This window comes from Gymnoscopelus microlampas (genome assembly GCF_963454915.1).
Source record: "Gymnoscopelus microlampas genome assembly, chromosome: 17".
NCBI lineage: Eukaryota > Metazoa > Chordata > Actinopteri > Myctophiformes > Myctophidae > Gymnoscopelus > Gymnoscopelus microlampas.
Window position 1 is genome coordinate 32,421,460 of NC_139954.1, and position 21,724 is coordinate 32,443,183.

At 43.2% G+C, this 21,724-nt stretch overlaps 2 protein-coding genes across 2 annotated transcripts in view; one reads left to right on the top strand and one right to left on the bottom strand.

Moving 5' to 3' along the window:
* Positions 1-19,693, top strand: LOC311065037 (electrogenic aspartate/glutamate antiporter SLC25A12, mitochondrial-like). Its single transcript, XM_084085206.1, has 18 exons — positions 1-69; positions 565-618; positions 3,071-3,213; positions 4,140-4,255; positions 5,166-5,305; positions 7,317-7,463; positions 8,397-8,535; positions 9,499-9,592; positions 10,112-10,196; positions 11,527-11,608; positions 12,679-12,837; positions 13,805-13,857; positions 14,073-14,153; positions 15,875-16,015; positions 17,276-17,414; positions 18,351-18,509; positions 18,666-18,756; positions 18,849-19,693. Exons 1-18 carry the CDS (start codon positions 58-60, stop codon positions 19,054-19,056), a joined length of 2,043 nt encoding a protein of 680 aa, XP_083941332.1. The 5' UTR covers positions 1-57; the 3' UTR covers positions 19,057-19,693.
* The window catches only part of dync1i2a (dynein, cytoplasmic 1, intermediate chain 2a), a 21,080-nt gene continuing 18,998 nt past the window's right edge, over positions 19,643-21,724 (bottom strand). Inside the window, exons 15-16 of the mRNA XM_084085207.1 lie at positions 21,326-21,451; positions 19,643-20,690 (exon numbers count right to left, since the gene is read on the bottom strand). Of these exons, the coding sequence (XP_083941333.1) occupies positions 20,577-20,690; positions 21,326-21,451 (240 nt within the window). The 3' untranslated portion in view covers positions 19,643-20,576. The remainder of the gene's footprint in view (positions 20,691-21,325; positions 21,452-21,724) is intronic.

The window sequence follows — 21,724 nt, forward strand, 5'->3', positions numbered from 1 at the left end:
TTCCTTTATGTCAACGACAAGCGCCTGCGCTAGTCTGCATGTGACGTCACACCCAGCATGGCGGTCAAGGTGACTCCGTCAATATTTCTTATCAGATATTAATATTTTATATCGATATTAACGCTGCTAATCGCTGTCGGATATGGAGGACAGCTTATCCCTGTGGACGTGTGCGTTTATTTGAACGTCGTTTACGGATCGCAGCGTGGTCCTTATGAGCATCTTTATGCACATCTCTGCTGGCCTGGGAGACAACTGTGATGTTTACTTTGTTACATTGTATCGGTGGATTGATCATTCATGTTTGATGTTCTTAAACAGTTAATTTAACATTCCGTTTTGTTCGTTTGATGGACGCGTACCGCAATAACCGATCCTGCAGACACGGACTGCCTAAAGTCACATCTGAATTGACAGACAGTCTCTGCCGGTCATTCACTTGTGATTCACTGGTGAATGACCGGCAGAGATTATGTTTGACACTATAATCCCAAACTGTAGACAAAGTGTCTGTCTTGGGTTGACAGACCATTTTGATGTCCTATTTCTACGTTTCTGTTATAGGTGCAAGCAACCAAAAGAGCCGACCCTCAAGACTTGAGGAATATATTTCTGAAGGTAAGGAGCGTTACTCATATATGTATGTAGGCCTATTCATTAAGTGAATGCATAATGTGTACTTCAAACGTACACATGGATATTGATGCACACTCATGAAGGGTTTAGTGAGTGGGGTCACATTGGTGTAGCCCATAGTCTGTGTCTTGTGTCCAGTGGGGTACAAAGTGACAAGGAAGGTCATACAAATGCTTCAACTAATTCTTAATGTGATGCAACAAAGAATCCCCCTTGCCTTCACTTGGGGACAATTAGCTACTTTGATTATCACCAGATATCAAAATGTTATATAATGCACATTGTCTTCTCACTAGCAAAGTCATAAGTCCTTGACATTGGTGTGTGCACATTTGTTTACCCCACACACAAACTATTGTTTGGACTACAGTAGCCTACACACTTGTTGCTGGAAACAGAACTGTATTAGATCTTCTACAGTTCCTCACTCTGCACTGTAAAGATGATGTTGTAATATCTAAACGTACAGTATAGGCCTACATGTGTTGCTGTTGGATGATCATTCTGACCTCCTGCATAATATCATCAAGAACTACATGAAGCATACTGCTAGGGGGTGAATGGACATATAATTATGGAAAAGTAGAATGTGCTAATACTTTGGTTGGAATTACAATTCATTTAAAATGTCAATTTAGGAGTGTGCATTGTAGTTTTAAAAGACACGTGGTATGAAGACTCCCACACACACACACACACACACACACACACACACACACACACACACACACACACACACACACACACACACACACACACACACACACACACACACACACACACACACACACACACACACACACACACACCCCACACACACACATACATACACATCTATCTTTTGCTCTCTCAAACTGAACAGGGCTGGATTCTGAATGCCTGGCCTTTCTGTTAGTGGTTCATGCAGTGCTTGTGTTTCCAGAGCTATCTCTGTGCCAATTTGAAACCCAACCTAGACTCTAAAAATGACCTTTCGTCTTAGGGCCTATATGGGGACTCAGTTTTAGCTCCACAGTGCATTGGGTCCTCGACTTTCACGAGACAGTTCATTTCTACAATGAAGAGTATAGTGGTACTTTTTGGGCAATGGATATACAATTGCTATAATTAAAAGATGAAATAGAATCATTTTATTTGCCTTTGAAACATTATATGTAATTGTAAGTAACATACTGATATCACAAATCAGAGGTTATTTATTACAATGTATTGCATGGCATCCATTATTTAAACTATTAAGTAATGCTGTATTGTTTATTCAAAGTAAATAACTGCTTTCAGTTTAAATCTAATTGTCTATCTGAATACAAGATAAAGACTACCTGTACCTATGCCCCACAAAAACATAATCAAATGAAAGGAGTCCAGAAACGGAGGATAGTCAGAAAAACAAAAATCAACTGTACGAGCTGTCACACATAAAATGTACACAAGGGAGTCAGAACAAATTTACTATTGTCCTAAAGAAAGAGAAATAAATCGCAGAGAGTTTTAATACGACAGAGACTGTGCTTAAGGTGCCGTAAGTGATATTTTCTTGTAAGTGTTATAATCTGATAGCAATCATTGCTACAGAGTGAGTGTTCAGTAACAGGGGTCTCCCTGTCTCTCCAGCTCTTTAATAAACAGAGAATGCATTTTCAGGATGGGATACCAATTTTATACAATACAGGATACAGTATAAAGAAGTGAAATTGGAAGACATGAGCAAACAAAAAATGGAACTTGAACACAAAATAATAGAAGCTGATACATGGGTTCTCTAGTCTCTCCATCTAAATAGCTGGAGAGACAAGGAGACCCCTGTTACTGAACACACTATACTATAGAGCAGGGGTCTTCAACGTTTTTCAGGCCAAGGACCCCTTAGCTGAGAGAGAGAGATGAAGCAGGGACCCCCACTATATATTGTATAAAATTGTGTTGCAGATTTTACTTTTTCATACATTTCATAGATAGCTTCATAAAGTTGTTTGTTTGTTTGTTTACACATTATCTTTTCTATTAATATGTTGGATTCATGTTCATGTGTATATTCATACCTTTAACCGAAAATAGCTGTTCCTATCACACAAATATTTGGCAGCCTCCCTTTAGTAACTCTGAGGACCCCCTAGGCCATACTGCATGTCTATATACATGCAGTATGGAGGATGGGTCCCCTAGGACCCAGACCCCCTGTTGAAGACCCATGCTAGAGTGTTTGTTCATTACTATAGAGTCTATAGTAATGATTACTATTAGAATATAGAGCTTGAACCTTTAAACAAAAAAATAACACTTACAATACCTTTAATATTCAATGTACTTTTGCATGCGTCCTTAGCAGTGCGCACATCACAAATATAGATTTAAATCCACATAAATGATTTTTTAGACATTTCTACTTGAACAAATGCATTGATCTCAACTGTATGTTTGTCTATACATGCAGTATGCGAGCGTGGTGGAGGATGGGGAACATTACATGACCCCCAAGGACTTCGTACAGAATTACCTGGGTCTGCATAAACAACCTCAGCACAATCCCAAAACTGTGCAGCTCATTGCTGGAGTGGCTGATACCACTAAAGATGGGTGAGTATCTCTGGAATTATCTGAAAGATATTATGGAATTTTCCGAGTTCCTTCAGTTCCTCCATTAATCATGTTTTAGGTTCCCCCAGAAATATTTTATGGAACTGATAATATTGGCACGAGATATCAGGTTTTCTTCTAGTGTTTTTTTTTAATGTACATTTCAGCCAATGAAAAACTTTGCTGTTATTATTATTATTATTTTTTTCAAACTGTGAAACCATACATACTAGTTGTCTTGATGAATTCCATTCACCATTATCAATGCTGTTCTTGTTTTTATGGCTGTTATCAAACGATACATTTCTAATTCAAATGGGCTCGAGGATACTATCAGAGCCAAATTGCCACTGGCTATCACATAAAAAGACACTTTCCTCTTATAATACCTACACTGTAAATGAACACTCAGGATTTAGTGTTAATTACTTTTTACACTTACATGTACATTTTTACACTCAGAGTTAAATGAACACTCAGGATTTGACAGTGTACAGTGTATTCCACTTTCTCGCTCTAGTACCCCTTATTAAGTTGTACTCTGTATATAGAGTTAATTGTTGCTTAAATGAGCTACTGTTACAGCGGGTGCTGTAAACTAGTGAACAGTAAACTGCTGGAGAGTTAATGATTTATTACAATGATGTTTGCGTAGAGTCAATTGCCATCTTTATCAGTCAGTGTTACACTTAAGGATACAAATCCACTAGAGATAAGATAAGATCCCCATTTGACTTTTTAAAATAATGTTTGGTCCTAAATAATATTGTAAAATGCATTTAAATACAATAATATCACTGCACATGTTTTCACGTTGCTGTCTCAGATATGTAATATTAGTATTTAGGATTTTAACTAGTTAGTTTAGCAGCTTTATGGTTTTGTCCTTTTTTGTCCTTTTTTGTCTTTCTTTCTTGTCCAAACAGACTGATCTCTTTCCAGGAGTTTCAGGCCTTTGAGTCAGTTCTGTGTGCCCCGGATGCCCTGTTCATAGTTGCCTTTCAGTTGTTTGACAAGACTGGCACAGGGGACATCTCATTTGGTATGTACATGAAGATGGACATCACCACACTGGTGTAGGAGTGCACTTCCTGCTAGCGTACATCTTATTTACAGTGGATGTATCACTTAGTCATTAACGTATAGAGCCCACAACACATTAATGATTCCAAATGAGTGCAATTGGTGTCATTCGATTTGTTTAGGAAATAAATGTGTATCGTTTTTGTTTAAGTTGTTTTGAGTGATCTACATGGTGCCTGATAACATCGATACAATACAATCGATACAACAATCGATAGAAATAGAAAAGCATAGACCAGACATTTTATAGTAATTAATCTGTGTTTGTTTGATGCGATGGATTGAATGGTACGACTAGGAATAAGTGTCACTTGTGATCTATGCTTTTTTCTATCTACTGTATGCTGGGACCGGAACAATTCATGGTAGTCACAGTGTTTCAGTAAGCATTATATATAGATGACTCTGGGTTTCAGGTCATCCTGTAGCATCTGCAGCCAATGAATAGTGTGGTAGACTGTGTTTGTCTTACTATAGCTGGGCGTCTGGTGCCCAGAGAGCGTTGTAGAGGCCAGCTCCTTGTGTTCCTTGGGTATGATAGTGGGCGAGTGGTGGGGAACGCCACATTATAACCACTTACATCTGACAAGAAGCATCCTGCATGAATCCAGCATGTCACCAAACTGAGGGCCACAGAGTCTTACAAAGAGCTGCCCTTTGTGTGAAATGAAACATGCTCCTACGTATGTGGGAAAGGGTCTATCAGGCAGCCTTAAATCCCACACAGACTCTGTTAATTCCATATTGACTATTTATTCAACTTGAGACCACAAATGACACAAGGATGAGGCAGACTTCAAAAAGCTGTGTATCTTGCATGAATTTCCATCAGTTCTCTGTTATTATTCATTAATTTCTCATGTCACCAGAGAATGTGCGTGATATCTTCAGCCAAACCACAGTCCACCACCACATCCCCTTCAACTGGGAGTGCGATTTCATCAGGCTACACTTTGGCCATGAAAGGAAGAGGCACCTCAGCTATGCAGAGTTCACCCAGTTTCTGCAGGTAACAGGGACACATTCTAGACCCACGTTTTCTGAAATGATTGTTTTCTATATTTCATGTCTTCTATATTCAGCAGTGGTGGACCACCACTGCAATACTATAATTTTGCTCCAAAAACAAAAACAAGTGTTTTGCTTTAGTGCTACAGTCTTTGTTTTACATCTTGCATGAGGTTCAAAATTGGGACCAAAACCGTGGAACCAAAACCAGAATGACCACAAACTACCTCTGTTATGAAAAATTATAGTGTAAAGATGGTGTGGCCTAGATTAAGATAGAATGTGATATAGTGCAGTCCCTCCAAGATTTCATAATTTGTTAATTGCAAAAACAATAAAAAACACTATTACTAGTTACTATAAAACCACAAACAATTAGCACCTAAGAAGGTTCACAGGTAAATGACCTGAGCAAACAAGGAATACAAAGTATATTGTAATTGAGTGTAATGAGAATTTTCCTGGTTTATGTTCGATCAACCAGTCAGATTATAGTTAACGCGCCAACACACATTCTGAGTGATGACGTGAGGAAAGTGCTCTCTTTGAGGATCACAATGCTCTCATTCACAGGACACAAATGATGACCAAATGATCGGATGGACCTAAAAATCATGTTAACTGTATGTCACGGCTCAATCTCAGTGACCAGAACTAAACGCCAAATGACAGACTTTCTGTGTGTCTTTCGACCACCACATTCCTTGTATCTCAGTCGCTGAGTTTCAGTCAGATACTCTTGACTATGAAATTGGATATTCGAACTGTTAAAGAGACATTATGTTTTTGTTTCCTTTAATGGGAGCTGATTGTACGTTACTGAAGCTTCCACCTTGTGTGTAGGTTTTCACTTGGCTCAGCTCCGTAAAGGGAAGCTCTATGACCGAGGTGTTTGGTTGGAAATGGATGTCTGTGGGCCTCAGAGAGATGCTGGGTGGTCTCTGTCTGGGTGAGAGTAGTTAGACAGACTAAACTCTTGCTCCGCCAGAGTGTGGGATCCCTCAGAGCACTTTGTGGTTTATCATAGTTGACTAGGGCTTCCCACCACTACACCAAAGACCCTTGTGTGTGCAAGTTTGAATTTAGATCGATCAATATTATTTCCTTTCCTAGCTTCCTTTCCTCTGTCATGTTGCACCCGATTCCATTTAGTTTCTCTGATGGCCATTGTTTTGAGTTTCTCCCTTCAGCAACAATCCTCAAAATAATTTTGAAACATTTCTTGAGTCCAGTGGCTAGATTTGGTATCATGTTCATATTTCAAACACACTTTGCCCTGCCACCTTGTGGTTATTCTATTATTCCTGCAACTGACCGGCCAAGTTGCACTCCAAATCTGCATGACATAATAAACAAGGATCGGATATTGTTTTGTGTTTTTATGCGTCTCAATACAAAAAATCAGTCATCTCAGTGCTATAATCAGAACATGGAATTAATGACAACAGTTTACTGACCAACTAATGAACAGTATAATATACTGATGAAGAAAAGTACTGCAGCTGACCTCTCCTGTTATAGGGTGACTTATGCAGATGCAAGCAGAGATCTCGTGGTTGTATGCGATGAGCTTTGACAGCAGACTTGACCCGGGGTCAGTCTCCCTCTGCATCCCCTCCTGATTGCACGGCTGTCATATTGAATCACTCTCCTTCTGGACACACCTGCCGCCCATCCCAACTCACATAAGCTCGCTGCTCGGCTCTGGCCCGAGATCAGTCTACACTGGACATGGTTTCCATTAGTCTCCAGAGAGACAGTGGTGATTACAAGAGGCCAGTGTCGTAACACTGTCACATCTGATGACTTCCACTTCGCTAAAGCAATGTCTAACGCTGATATCATTAGACTTTCTCTCTCCAAATGTTCTATCTCACCGCTGTTCCGTAATGCAATGCTCCTCACCACAGGAGCCCCCTTTTTGCTTACTTTGTTAGCTGACTGTTTGACCATCTCTCTCTCTCTCTCTCTCTCTCTCTCTCTCTCTCTCTCTCTCTCTCTCTCTCTCTCAGGAGCTGCAGTTGGAGCACTCTCGCCAGGCTTTTATACTGAAAGACAAAAGCAAGAGTGGCACCATCAGTGCCATGGACTTCAGCGACATCATGGCCACCATCAGACACCACATGCTGACCACGTTTGTTGAGGAGAACTTGGTCTCAGTGAGTTCCAGAAAGCAGCACACCTGTCGTTTCAGTTTAACCCATTAAGACCTGAGGCTGATTCTACGAATGCCTTCTAAATCATTATGGTAGTTCCAAACAGTTTTTTTTGTGCCATGGACCCCCAAAATGATGTATTTGACTGCGGACCCCCATTTTAAAATGTTTTGTGCCAGGGATCCCAGAAGAGAAGATTTGTGTTTTGAAAAATCCAAATTATTTAAAAAAAAATCAAACACTTTCAAGACTGGTGGTGGTAAAGCCCCTGCCCACCACCACGTAGGTTGTAGGTTCGAATCCACCGTGGTGCATCCGGCTTTGTCGGGCATCTATGTGAACACAATTAGCCCGTGTTCGGGGGAGGGAAGACGGGCGGGGAGGGTGATATTGGTCATTGCACGTACTCCTACGGGCTGGGGGCGGCACCTGTCAGCGGGGAGTGTTGGGCGGGAGGAGTCGGACGAAGGCCTTACGTAGTCCCGGAGGGGGCTCCTCACTAGCAGGTCAGTCAGTGGGATACAACAGCAGTGACAACACAGAAATGTGTGTGAGGAGGAATTAATTGGCATAACGGCTAAATTGGGAAGAAAAAAGGGGGTAATAAATAATTATTTTTTTTTAAGAAAAAATGAAAAATAGCATATGTGCAAGGTCGCAGAAATGAGCTTGTAGATCTGCTATTTTTGAATAGCCTATGCAAAAATCAAAAATGATGATTCACATCCATGTTATAGTTTTGTTGTTGACGTGTTGAACCCATTTTATGCATGGGTGATTTGAGTGGAGATGGTCCACTAGCGGGGCTTTTAAACTCTTTTGTTTTGTAAGTAGTAAATCCGTCATCTTCAGCAAGTGGTTGTATGACAAAGTATAAAGGGGGAATTAGCCCTTGTATTCAGGAGGAATGACAGCAACCTTGTATCTTTCCACCAGGCCGCTGGTGGCAGCACATCCCACATGGTGAGCTTCTCCTACTTTCGTGCCTTCAACGCGCTCCTCAACAACATGGAGCTGGTTCGCAAGGTGTACAGCACTCTCGCTGGCACACAACGAGACACGCCTGTCACCAAAGGTAATGCCCTGAACAAGTTGCTGCTGCACAACACTGATGTACAGTACCTGGAGTTATAAGCGTATGCATTCCATATGTTGTTTGCAAAATGCTACATTTCATAATGTTATATGAAATGTCATTTGTTATGTGAAATGTGGCTTTTCGATCATGCTTCAACTCTTTTGACAGAGTGGTGTCAGGGAACACAGGGAACATTATACCGTAGCAATAAATTGATAAGGTAAATAAACATCATAATGTGGTAATTGGTTTGTCCCTTCTACTGTTCGTAGATCTGTGGAACTCGTAGTTGAACTGTTAATTACGTCTCCTCCTGCCCCATCTTTCCCATAGAGATGTATACTTTTACTTTACCCTGCTACTGTACTGTTTCTTTATTTTCCCCACAGTCTCTTCTCAGTTTCCCTCATGTAGGACAGACTTGGGTCAAATAGTCATTGCCAATTTCTTTCATTTCGGTTGGCTGGGTTTTACTGCATTTCAGCAGAGGTGGCCTAAAGGTTAGAGGAGTGTACTTGTGGCAGAGAGAGCAAGAAAAATGTGGGGGGGAAGTGAATGACCAACATTCACCCTTCCCTCAACACCTCATTGAAGTGCCCTTGCGTGCGTGAAACAGGGCGTTGCTGAAAAAGAGCAGTTATGCTTAACGAAATAAAAGTTTAAATATGTAAGTCAGAGTCACAGAGATGCATACAGTGTTTCCTGTTAATGTACAAATATTCTGGCACTCATTGTCCTGCAGAGCTAGAGTAACCCCACCCATTTTGCCCCGAGGTGGGTTAGACAAAACCATCAAATATTTGCTATCACTCTTTGACCCAGGTCGGTATAATATTTAGAACTAATAAGTCTGCATTCTCTCTGTATGAAGAATTAATGTGTTTGCCATGGCTTTCCCTGAATACGAACCTGCTTTCACTTTGCATGACACCATTTCCTCTTGTCGTCATTTTCATACAGAGGAGTTTGTTCGTGCGGCCAATAAGTTTGGCCAGATCACACCAATGGAGATTGACATCCTGTACCAACTTGCTGGTCTGCACTCCCACTCTGGGTAAGGTTTAGAATCACTCTGTCCTTAAGTACACATTAAGTATGTTTTCTTTACTACTGTCCCTGCAGCCCTCAGCATTCATTCAGTATATATACTGTATATTTAAAAAAACAGTTCTATTTCTGATTATCCCTTGAATGGAATAAAAATGTTACAGCCTCATTTATTGGATGTAAATTCTAAGTTATTGGCCATTCTGTTTAACAACAGTGGCTCCACTGGTTGATTTACAAGACAAACATAAAACATGGATGCAGACTTTATGATGCATCAGGCCAGTGGGGAATATTTGCCTCTCAGCTGAGATTGGTAACAGAACACTATCATTTACTTGTTGGATTGCGGGCACCTTTCCAGCTTTGTTTGTCTGTTGTTTATATAAACTCATGTTAAAGCTGCAATAAATTTCAAGTTATAAGGCCATAAAAGGTCTGTGGAAAATCTTACATCACCTGCTTGTGATAGACACAGGGCTGGCTTTTTCCTGGCATAACGTAGCCATTCTCCCCTGCTGTTAAGACGGCTGAACCATACAGACATTGAGAGGATAGCGCCGCTGGAGGAAGGAGCCATGCCATTCCACCTGGCGGAGGCCCAGAAACAGGTAGACAGACTGACTGACATCTCTTAATACCCTTCACCTCCTCCAGCCTTTTATCTGGGCCTTTTACTCCTTTACCCTGTAACCCCCTCTGAGAGAGGAGCGAGGAGACTGTTCAATGACTGAATTAGGAGAGTGCCCATGTTTCTTCTCCCCTTGTGAAGTGCATTACTAAAACTCCCAGATAAAAGTCCACCAATTATAGGTATAAAAGAGGCGTGGATTGTTTGCGATGCTGCTCTCCCTGAAAGGATGTCCTATTTTATTCAGCGGTGCTTGGACGAACACATCAGACGCAATCACACATCTGAGGAGCTAATAGGATGCTTTTATCAGTGTGGGTCTTCGGGAGTCTTAGGAGCCTTCGGCAAAGTCTGTTTGGAGTGAGAGCAGAGTGCAGGGGTGGTGGGTGAGTAGGGGGGGGGGGGTGAGGCCTGGGAGCGGGGGTGATCTGGATCTGGGAGAATGAAATGGTTCCTGCCTCAAACCGGATGACACGGCTTTCCATATCAGGCTGTAGTCAGACCTCTCAGGCCACTCATGCTCCCGAGACTTCTGCTCAGCGTTGTGGAATTTGATTCCTGCAAGGGGGGGAGGGGGGAGGGAAGGACGTGGACATGTTGCAATTCTCAGGTCTGCCCCCCAGTAGGAAGAGGCTAATCGTTTAAAACCTTTTGATCAGGACCTCAATCTCGTTAGCATGCAAGTCTCAGTGGAAGCAGCTGGGGGAGACGGAAGCAGCCCGATCTGCTCTCTGCTCCTCTTAAGATGTTGCTCACTCCCCCTGGCCTGGGCATGCATACTATGACTGAGTCTTACTCGGGCCGTGTTATATTCATGTAGATACTTATCTGTACATGGAAAGGCTTGTGGGACTAATCTGTTCCCCTGCACCACAGGGAAAACAAAAGGGGCTCCACTCACAACATCAAACACCAGAACAGAGATCAAGTAGATATAGACGAGAAATTATGCTTTGTTGTAAAAATAACAGAAGACCTTTAGCCTCTAGCCTCTTGCTAGCCTCATACTAATCAATTGTCATCCCTGGAAAACTGTGAGCAGACTCCACGACCATACACACTCATTTACTGTATCCAAAAGCTGGACTGTCTGTGATATACAATACTGGCTGGTGAATTCGATGTTAGAGCCTGACAGGTCTGCATTCCATTGCTCTCCTCCTTTGTTGAGTGCTCCGTCGCATTTTTCCTCTTTCCACAATGTATCTGGTTCACTATAGTTTAATAGTCAGCCGATTCATGGTTAGTGTCCTGATCCCTCGTCTTTCTCCAGATTCATTTGACCACTGGTGTCTTTTCCCCTCATACAGCATGGTCACGATGCGTCTCGGCCCGTCTGGCTCCAGGCTGCTGAGTCTGCCTACAGGTTCATGCTGGGCTCAATCGCTGGAGGTGAGTGACATGTCTGCCACAGAGCCCCCCGGGCCGCCGAGGGGTAACCCTAGCTGGGCTAGACTGGCGCGTTGAGGCCCCCGGGGCTGGCTATTGTGCTGTAGGGAGAGGGGCTCTGATCTGAGACTCCTGCATTGTGGTGCTGTGCCACCGGTGGCTCCAGGCTGTCTTTAGGGTCGGAGCTTTGGAATGACACAAATCTTCCGGAACCGCACTCTGGAATCTCTCGTCCAATTACACTGGAAGGAACTGATACAAGGGACCTCTGACATACAGTAACTGCCCCTGAGATAGGAACAGAATTGGACTTTTTGTGTGCGTTTGCATGTGCGTATGAGAGCACATGTGCCTAAACGTGCACATCTTATTGCATATGCTCATGACTGCAGCCTATATCAATCCTAATTGACCTTTGGCACTCAATTCAGGTGTTAGAGGGGCATCACAAATGGACAGTGAACCCACCATTTCTTTATAGTTGTAAATAATGAACCTTTCTCACACTTTTTGCTGACAAAGCATGCCAGCAGCATTTGCATGTTTGAGCAAAGAGTCATTACGGGGGCCCTTTGATGTCAGACAAGACATGGCAAGCCAGTGTGGCTGAAAACAGGATTTAGTGCAACCTGCTGTAGCTCTGCCTCCTCAGACACACTGCTTACCCAAATACTCCCTACTGTCTGACCTGAATGGCTGTGTTCATGTAGGTTATGCACACACACACACACACACACACACACACACACACACACACACACACACACACGCACACGCACACGCACACGCACACGCACATGCGCCTGTTTTTAGCATCCTTGTAGCAATCAGTGGACAACTCTCCGCCACTACTAAATTCTTATGTGACTTGTCATGTAACTACATGTATTTCACAGTGTCTTAGGAAGACATACAGAATATCACATTTATAATTACAGTGTTTGCAGACTGCAGAGTGTTAGATGGTCTAGAAATGATGATGAAATCAGAAATAAAATGTATATCTTGCAACTTAATATTGATTGTCACCAGGGTGCTGCAGGTGTGATAATTAATCCATAATATGTTTTTAGCCACCGGTGCGACGGCGGTGTACCCCATAGACCTGGTGAAAACCCGCATGCAGAACCAACGCTCCACGGGCTCCTTTGTAGGAGAACTGATGTACAAGAACAGCTTCGACTGCGCTAAGAAAGTGCTGCGATACGAAGGCTTCTTTGGCTTCTACAGAGGTAACACACTTATGTAACAGAACCTGGAATCAGAGTGTACATATTGTATATGGGGGCGCAGGGGGTGGGGGGGTGATTCTGGTGGGAAAGCATCATGAGTTGTCAGTGTGCTAATAATATCAGCAGCGTGGTTTGCTAATTGATACCAGAAACCTTTGCCCTCCCTATTCAGCATGGAATAAAGCAACACCCAGGGGTCACGTTTTCATTATCTCTGTACTGAGGGAGAGCTCCCAGAGGGAAAACGTCCGACCGGGTTCATGTAGTAGCACTGTCTGATCTAGCTCCGCCAGCACGGTGATAATGGTGTTGAAGGCTCGTGATATACAACACTACCCCCGCCCTGGAGCCGTTCAGATGAGGGAAGTCAAGACTGCCATCTACTGCTGTGTCCACCACGGCAGCTCTTTGTTGCTCTGCTTGGCCCCCCCCACCCCGACGCACACACACCCTTCCTCTATCTCTTCCACACGATGAGAGAGTGATTGACTGAGAGACAGACACGCTTGGCTGTTTTCTGGCTGCATACCAGCAGCGGTCACTCAGCAGCTCCTTCAGAAGTTTATCTGGCCCGATGAGGGACAGACGGTGAAACAGTATGGTGGTTATCGCCGCTGTAGCATGCACCCCCCCCTCAACCCACCCTCACTCCACTCTGCTCACCCATGGCCACACAGCTCTCTCTGTTCCCCACCACAGTGGGATCAGGCCTTGACAATGCTGATCCCGCAACACACTAGTAGTGTCATATTTTGGGCTTTTGTTTAATTTTCAATGGAGTCTTTGTGCTTTTGGTGCATCAGATGTATGAGCCATATCTGTAAATATTTATGGGGTTGTTTTACCTGCACAAGAATCATGCAGATTATATTGTACTAACTGTCAATGGATGTATTCATCTCAAGCCAGAGTTGCTGTGTCTGCCTGTCGGGTACTGTAACGGTATCTATGAATGATATTTTTGCAGGTCTCATACCGCAGCTCATTGGCGTGGCCCCGGAAAAAGCTATCAAACTTACGGCAAGTCTTTCAGTGTTTAGTTCAGAATGCCCTGGGAGAAAAAAACGAAATAAAATAGTTTGGAATGAACAACTATGAATGATAAATAAATAGTGCATGGCAGAAATACACTATTCAAAATCAGGATGTGGCTGCAATCAAATGTTCACGTTAAAATGTTGTGCTATCAAGATGCGGATTGTGTCTCAAATATCTTTTTTCTTTTTTTTCTTCAGATGAACGACTTTGTAAGAGACAAGTTCACCACAGAAGATGGGACCATCCCTCTGTTTGCAGAGATTCTGGCTGGTGGATGTGTAAGCAGCCTAATGACATTTTGAATTCTATTTATGAAAATGCCCCAAAAGAAAGGTTGTTCACTTAAACCTAATACATCTTGACGTGAGGCAAAGAGAAGGAAAAAAAACATAACATTTCATTATTTTGTTGGATTATAATGTTGCTTTAAGTTAATTGTCATACATTTATCAAGAGCATGAATTCATCTGACTGAATCATTTCTAAGTATAAACTCCTCGTTTTCAGTTTATACCAATATTGAGTAATTCCATTCATTCAGCGCATGACAGATTACAATAATTCAATAATAACGGATTGACATCCCAAATTTGTTATCTGAATAGACAGGGTTCCTGATCCCTGCTAATTGTGCACCATTTGAGAAATGATGCCTGTGTGAACAGGCTATTTTTACCTCCGCTAATTTGCCACGCTGTAACATTTTGTAAGTGCATCAGTGGATTAAAGCAGTAATTCCCTGTGTTCTCCCCACTCCACTGACTGGGCTGCTGTGAAGTGAAACAGACGATCCACGGAGCAGAGCCCGCAGGTTGCTTACGGAGGAGCAGGGTCTGCAGGGTTGCGACCTCTGTCAGTGTGTAATTGGAGGAAGGGGCCCTGGAGGGCCTTGGATGGAGTTGGCTCTAGATCAGTGTGATTGAGTTTGACAACATGGCACATACCTGAGGCTTGGTCTGCCACAGGCCTGTGGACACCACACAAGGACATGTCTTCACACAAGGACAGCACCAAGGATGCTTCCACCACCCACTGTTGACCACTTGAAATAGAAAGGGATATGTCTTGTACGTGTCCTGCCCTTTTTGACCCCGGAGATTTCTGTAAAGAGAAGCTTGCGTTTTGAGTGTTTCATAGGAACTGGTCCACCTCCTGACGTGAAGCACAAAAGTTAAATGTCGCATTAATCTGAAGGGATGACATGTTAAGTTATCTTACCCGGCAGAAGGGAGAAATGAGGAAGATAAAGGAGATGGCCACAAGGGGGATGAGTGCAATAAATCAGAGTAGCGGATATTCCCCTTCCACTTTGACTAAATGTGAGAAGGCTTTTTTTAGATCATTGCTCGGATGTTTACAGATAGGACCCCTGCCCTGAATGTCACCAGCAGCCATCCAGGGGCCTGATTGAATTTGGGGTGGGTGATAAATGTGCCTGAGTCAGAGGGGGCTGTGCCTCGGGGGCCTTGCTGCCTGGACCCCGATGGGCCCGGGTGATTCAACGGTTCCCCTTGGGAACGGGGTGAATTGGGGAAGTGTGCGGGCCGAGGCCAGGCCGGGCCACTCACCCCTCCACAGGAGACGCCTCGGGGAAAGGGAAGGGGCAGAGGGCTGGGTGCCGGGGTCAGAGCCTTCCAACCATGAGCCAGGGCTTCTCTTCACCCCGGTGCCTGTTTCAACCTGACCCCACTGGCTCCTCTATCAATGCCTGCTTTTTTCTCCCCCTGTCAAGGCCACTCTTCTGATAACATGAGATCAGATTGAGAAATAAAGTATCTTTTGTGCATCGGTTTACCCAGATGATTTAAAAAACTATTTATCAGGGTGAAATGCTTACACATCACATCATTATCGTCGCCACCCGAGCTTGACCCCTCAGATGTGGTTAAAGGGGTAACCTCGCATAATTAAGTCAGTTGCACAGTGAGATGACCGACTCAGCCGCTGCACCGTTACTGTTGCAGCAACCGCATATGAACCCTGTTGTTGTTTCCTACAGGCCGGGGGTTCGCAGGTCATATTCACCAATCCTTTGGAGATTGTAAAGATCCGTCTGCAGGTGGCTGGAGAGATCACCACAGGTCCCAAGGTCAAGGCCCTGAATGTAGTGAGAGACCTGGGCTTTTTCGGCCTCTACAAGGTAAGGTCAGCAGGTCTCCATCTGCAGCATCCTTAAGCATGTATTCTGTAGCCCTGTCAAGTGTCAGACAAGGGCGATGGAAGGCGCCCGTTCATATCACAAAGTTACACTATCAGCAATTCACTGATATCCATTTGTTGTTCATTCCAATGCATTATATTAAACACTACAACATAGCATTGAATGTATACATTGGAAATGTTACGGTAGCTCAGCTGATATACCAGCTTGCATCATTGCAGTTTACTCATTGTTCAACACACGGCATATACCAAGTGTTGTGTATACAAATTTGTAGAGTATGCATGTGTACGTAGGCATAATTGAGTTCAGAATCTGGAATTGAGGATTACACAACCCTCTGACTCTTGAAATTTTCCAAAACAGTGTTTAACATGCAAAATACACAGCAGCCAACAACCAACAGCAAATTAGGGAGGGATTATGCTCTGCTACTGCTCCCCTCCAGATCCTTGTGGGTTTTCTTACATCTTGAATCATGTGTTCATAGTCCATATTTTAATGAGTAGCAGACAGTGTGGGGCTTGTTAAAAGACTGACTTCCTCTCAGTAGATGGAGCCAGCAGCCCCAGGCCTATGGTAAATGGTAAAGCTGTGTGTGTGTGTGTGTGTGTGTGTGTGTGTGTGTGTGTGTGTGTGTGTGTGTGTGTGTGTGTGTGTGCATGTGCGTGCGTGTGTGCGCGCGCACACATGAGTTATGGAGGCCTAAAGGGCTGCAGTTCTGCCTGGGGGCCTTTGGCTCCTACTGTGACCACCACAGCCCCCTGTGGGTTGGCTCAGACAGCTCCCAGGCCAGATAATTCCCAAGGCAAAACCACACACGCCTCAACCGCTGCCTGTACCCCTTTAAGTAGGACCACAGTCCACTCATGTTTTATATCAGGGAACATACAGTAGACAGGAGGAAGGTCTGCAGCTATACTTTAGAAAGCACAGCATGAAAGCTTAGAAGACTAGGCTTTATGAAGGTATGCATGGGAATAAGAGGAGAAGATGCCCACATTGTGCTTCACTGTGCCGCCTCTGCCACATGCCAAATTAACCTGTACAATATAATGCTTTCCGAGGAGCACTATGCATGATTACCGTACCATTCTCAAAAGTAATCAGGGGAGCATAGTGTTGTTTCTTTGTCACTCTGTCTCTCTTTGTCTCTCTGTGGTCAGGTGTTAAAGAGTAGCGTTCACACAGGTGTCGTTTATGCGGTAGTACAAGGATTTTTTTGTGTGTTTGCGGCAGGGAGCGAAAGCTTGCTTTCTCCGTGACATCCCCTTCTCCGCCATCTACTTCCCTGTGTACGCCCACACCAAGGCAAAGCTGGCTGATGAGGAAGGCAGGGTGGGGGCACTGCAGTTGCTCACCGCTGGAGCTATTGCAGGTAACAAATACATGTACATCTGGAATGTTCAGGCACTCTGGCCGTTCAAATTCTTAGTGTTAGTAGACTATATAAATGCAAACAAATGTGATTATTTTTTTGCATGTGAAGATTTCATGCGATGTATGTCCATATTTTAGTATATAAATTATAGCGAATATATCAATATACTCAGGCAGGAGTGGGCAACCACCTTTTTATGATCTACCAGGTTATCATATTGGGCTATTGAGGTGGTCAGTTGAACCTTTTCAGCTCAGACTTTATCTTAAATGTATTCATATTAAAGTATTGACTCATTCTTAGGTTTTATTATTAAATTATTGGTAATATATGATATACTGTATAGATCAATTTCAAGTGTGCAACTTCTCCTTTATGAGGAGAAGTTGCGTGACACAAGCCCAGGGGTGCCGCAGAATACTTTGATAATATTTGGAGTTTATCAATATCACCTCAGTTCAACCACTTTGACCCTCTATACTTAATAAAACTGACCTGAGTTGCAATGTACTTGGTGCGTTCTTTTTTGACCTACACTAAATCTCCTCGCCAAAAATAGCTGATCTATAAGTAAATCAGCTATTTTTGGCAAATGTTCCGCCCAGAATAGGGCTGCAAGTTACTTATCTGTCCTAATGGGAACTGATATTCTCTCAAGTTTTCCTCCTGACAAACTATTTTAGGGTGAAAGATTTACATATTTCCTACCTACCGTAATATGGCATAAATGTAAGGTGCCATAAATTAACAATGTAATTCAGGGGTGCAGTGAATAAAAAGGTTATTTACAGGGGTGCCCTGAGACAAAAAGGTTTGAGAACCACTGCTATATAGCACTGCAGCGTGACGCTGCAGTGGGTTGTCAGGATGCCATACCATTTATGCATATAGTGACAGTGCCTCATTATGTCGGTGGGTGATATATCTCATAAGGAATACCGGCCGCTTCGCTGGTGACCCCTGCTGATGTCATCAAGACCAGGCTCCAGGTGGCAGCCCGTGCGGGCCAGACGTCATACAACGGAGTCATCGACTGCTTCAGGAAGATCCTTGCCGAGGAAGGGTTCAAGGCATTTTGGAAGGGAGCAGGAGGTACTGACTCACGCATACATGATGCACCGCAGTCCAATGAGTGGTTTCATGACTAGGAAATGAGGCTCACTGTGGACGCTATAATTATCATCCTCAAGTCATCAGAGAAATATCAGAACCCTACCAGTGTAATTTTCGAACTTTCTCTTCCATCAGCCCGCGTCTGCAGGTCTTCGCCACAGTTTGGCGTGACCCTGGTGACCTATGAAATGCTGCAAAGATGGTTCGAAGTCGACTTCGGAGGACAGTAAGTACACTTACCTTAGTGCACCCACATTATATCATTAGTGTTCACGCATGATTTAGTCATTACCTTAACCTTAAACCTCTCCTCTGCAGTCGTCCTACTGGTTCTGACCCCACTCCCAAGTCCAGGATTGAGGATCTTCCGGCTCTGACGGCAGACCATGTGGGAGGCTATCGCCTTGCTGCTGCTACATTTGCCGGCGTGGAGAGCAAGTTTGGTTTGCACCTGCCCAAGTTCAAGCCCTCTGGAGCAGTGACAGCCATACCAGCCGAGCACAAAAATGAGCCGCAGGCCTCGTAATGCCTAGTTCATGCTTTGTCGCCATGACGGTGTCGCTCGCTGTAAATAACTGCGTTTAGAGATAAAGCGAAGATGCGTTGTGTTTAGAGTGTGAAAATCTGCTATTTTAGGCGAGCGATGCACATTTATCACTTGAAAATCAATTATGTATGGAGAGCGACACCATCTGCCACAAAGTAGTTAGCCGACGCACATTTCTATGCTGACTAGCGAGGGCTGCATGCTCCTAAAGTCCAAAGTCCCAATACATTTCCCAGCCTTTATCCCTCCAAAATGGTTGTATTGAAAAGGGGAAGAAAATGGAACACCACTGCCATTTCATTTATATGCATTTGAATGGTTGTAATAATTTGAATGCTGCATGAATATGGCTTTCATAATTTACTTTGCATAGCTTGCACAAGTTTATTGTACATATTGTACTTCTCTGTGAAGGGACATTATGGCATTATGGACGACTGTTACTGCGTTTCTCTATGCGAAGCTTTGGTGTGCACGTGTGAAACGAGTCACATTTCAGTGACTTGAGAGAATGTACAGATGTTTTCAAAGTGTTTATTTTGAAATCATGACCTGGGTCTTGGGAAATAATTTAAATGTATTTATTGTATTTTGTTGAAATAAATCGTTAAAATTGTTTTGCTTCGACTGTGTGAAAAGTACATTCTCAAATTTGACAAAGTTTGGAGATTTGGAGGACACAAATATGAGACTTGTATGCTGAGAACGTCACATCATACTGTACAGTAGTCTAGATATGGAATTCATTCAGAAAATACAGCATACACAATATCATTTTCTTGAGTATACAGCCATCTCAAAAGGTATACCAGCTGTATCATGGAAAGCCTGTTTTAAGCTTTATGTAGAGGTAAAAACACATTCAACTGAGGAAAAGAGGCATTTCAGTATTTTATGAACCGTTTGCTGACTACGTCATCTCGGCTAAATAAAGGACCCATGGAAAAAGAATAATGGTTCTAACATGTTTACATTCTTGGGCTTAGTAATGATGTGATGGATTTACTACAGCTTAAGTGGAAAGGTAGTAGTACACTTAATAGCACAACAAATTTATATTTGGAGTAAGCCCATTAATAAATGGATTATGACACTGAACCTACACAATTCCACTGGCCCATACAATACACTTAAAACAGATAGTGGACCTTTAAGGCACCTGGTTGAATCTTTGAACAAAGAACAATTGGTTTGTATTTGGGAGTATGGCTTCATCTCTGGTACTGTCTGAGGTGGAGGTGGTTCCTCATCTGAATCCCAAGGAAGGCTGGTGATGAACCAGCCAATAAAGAAGGCAGAGTTTACAAAATAAAAACAGCAGTGACAAATCTAACTACAACATTTTCAAAAGTAATGACAACAATTGTGAACATTGTTGCAATAATTGAATTGTTTCCTCTAATCACGTTGCTGTAATGATATCTCCTTCCATCACAATGGGGCTAATATTCAAACGCATTCCCCTGGTCCCTACAATGTCATGTCCAATAGCAACGACATCAGGCAGCCAGGCGCTGAGCGGCCAGTTCTTCTGCGTCGTCTCTGTTCTCGTTGATCTCTGCCAGTGTCCTAACAAAACGAGTCCACTCGTCATTCCGTGGAACAGCGATTTGCTGTGGGGGGAAAAACAACAAAGAGACATGACTCAAATTCCAAACACATCCCTCTCTGGGGGCACGGGATCACAGGCAATCTCACAACTGTCACCGAGACCTAACCCCGCTCTCACAGATCAGGGGAGAGAGCTGCTCTCCATTTGTAAGCCTATAACAGCCAATGGCAGGCTCAAATACTCAAAAAACCATACGGGATAGTCCTCAGGGAGCTGTGCTCTGACAACAGTTTGATTGTTGTCTACATACAATAGACAGGCCTAAATGCCTGATTTATACTTAGTTGCACGCTGAAAATAGATGATCTACAAGCTCATAACGTGTCACACTGCGACGCATGAGCTGGTAGATCAGCTATTTCGGGTGCGTGACACTGCTGCACAACTAAGTGTAAATCAGACTTAAGTGTACTATTATACCGAGAACACTTTACTAAAATCCAGCTTGGGAACCAGCCAACGCATAGGCAGTTCTCCAATCAGAACTACAATAAAAGTCATACGTGGTTAATAAGCTGATTCGCACACATGACAACTATAAGTTGTTTATCCACTGCTCAGACAATATCCGATTCCTAAATATTCAAATAAGTGATTGATAGTAACACAAATACCCATAAAACAGTCAGTTCTCACCTCTCCTACATCATAGACACGAATCTGTCCATCAGAGTCTCCCACTGCGATCTCTTTGCCAGAGTGAGACCATCTGAGTCTGTTCAGAGCAGGGTTTCCTTGTACTGTGACGCTGGCTGTTGGGACCTGAAACGATACCACCCAGTTAGTCACAAATACACAACAGTGGGAAAAAACTAAATAAAAATTAGTATAATGCCTACGTGGAGCTGTGTAGCTGTTGTATGGGACAGGCTAACATTAAAATGTTCATTGTATGAAAAAAATCACACCCAGTGTGAAGTGGGCGGTGTCCATGACTCACTTTAAAAAAAGGATTTAAAAAAAGGATTTAAAAAAAGGACAAATGACTTTTTTTAAAGTCCATACTGCTATTCATAGGGCTGCACATGTGTCATG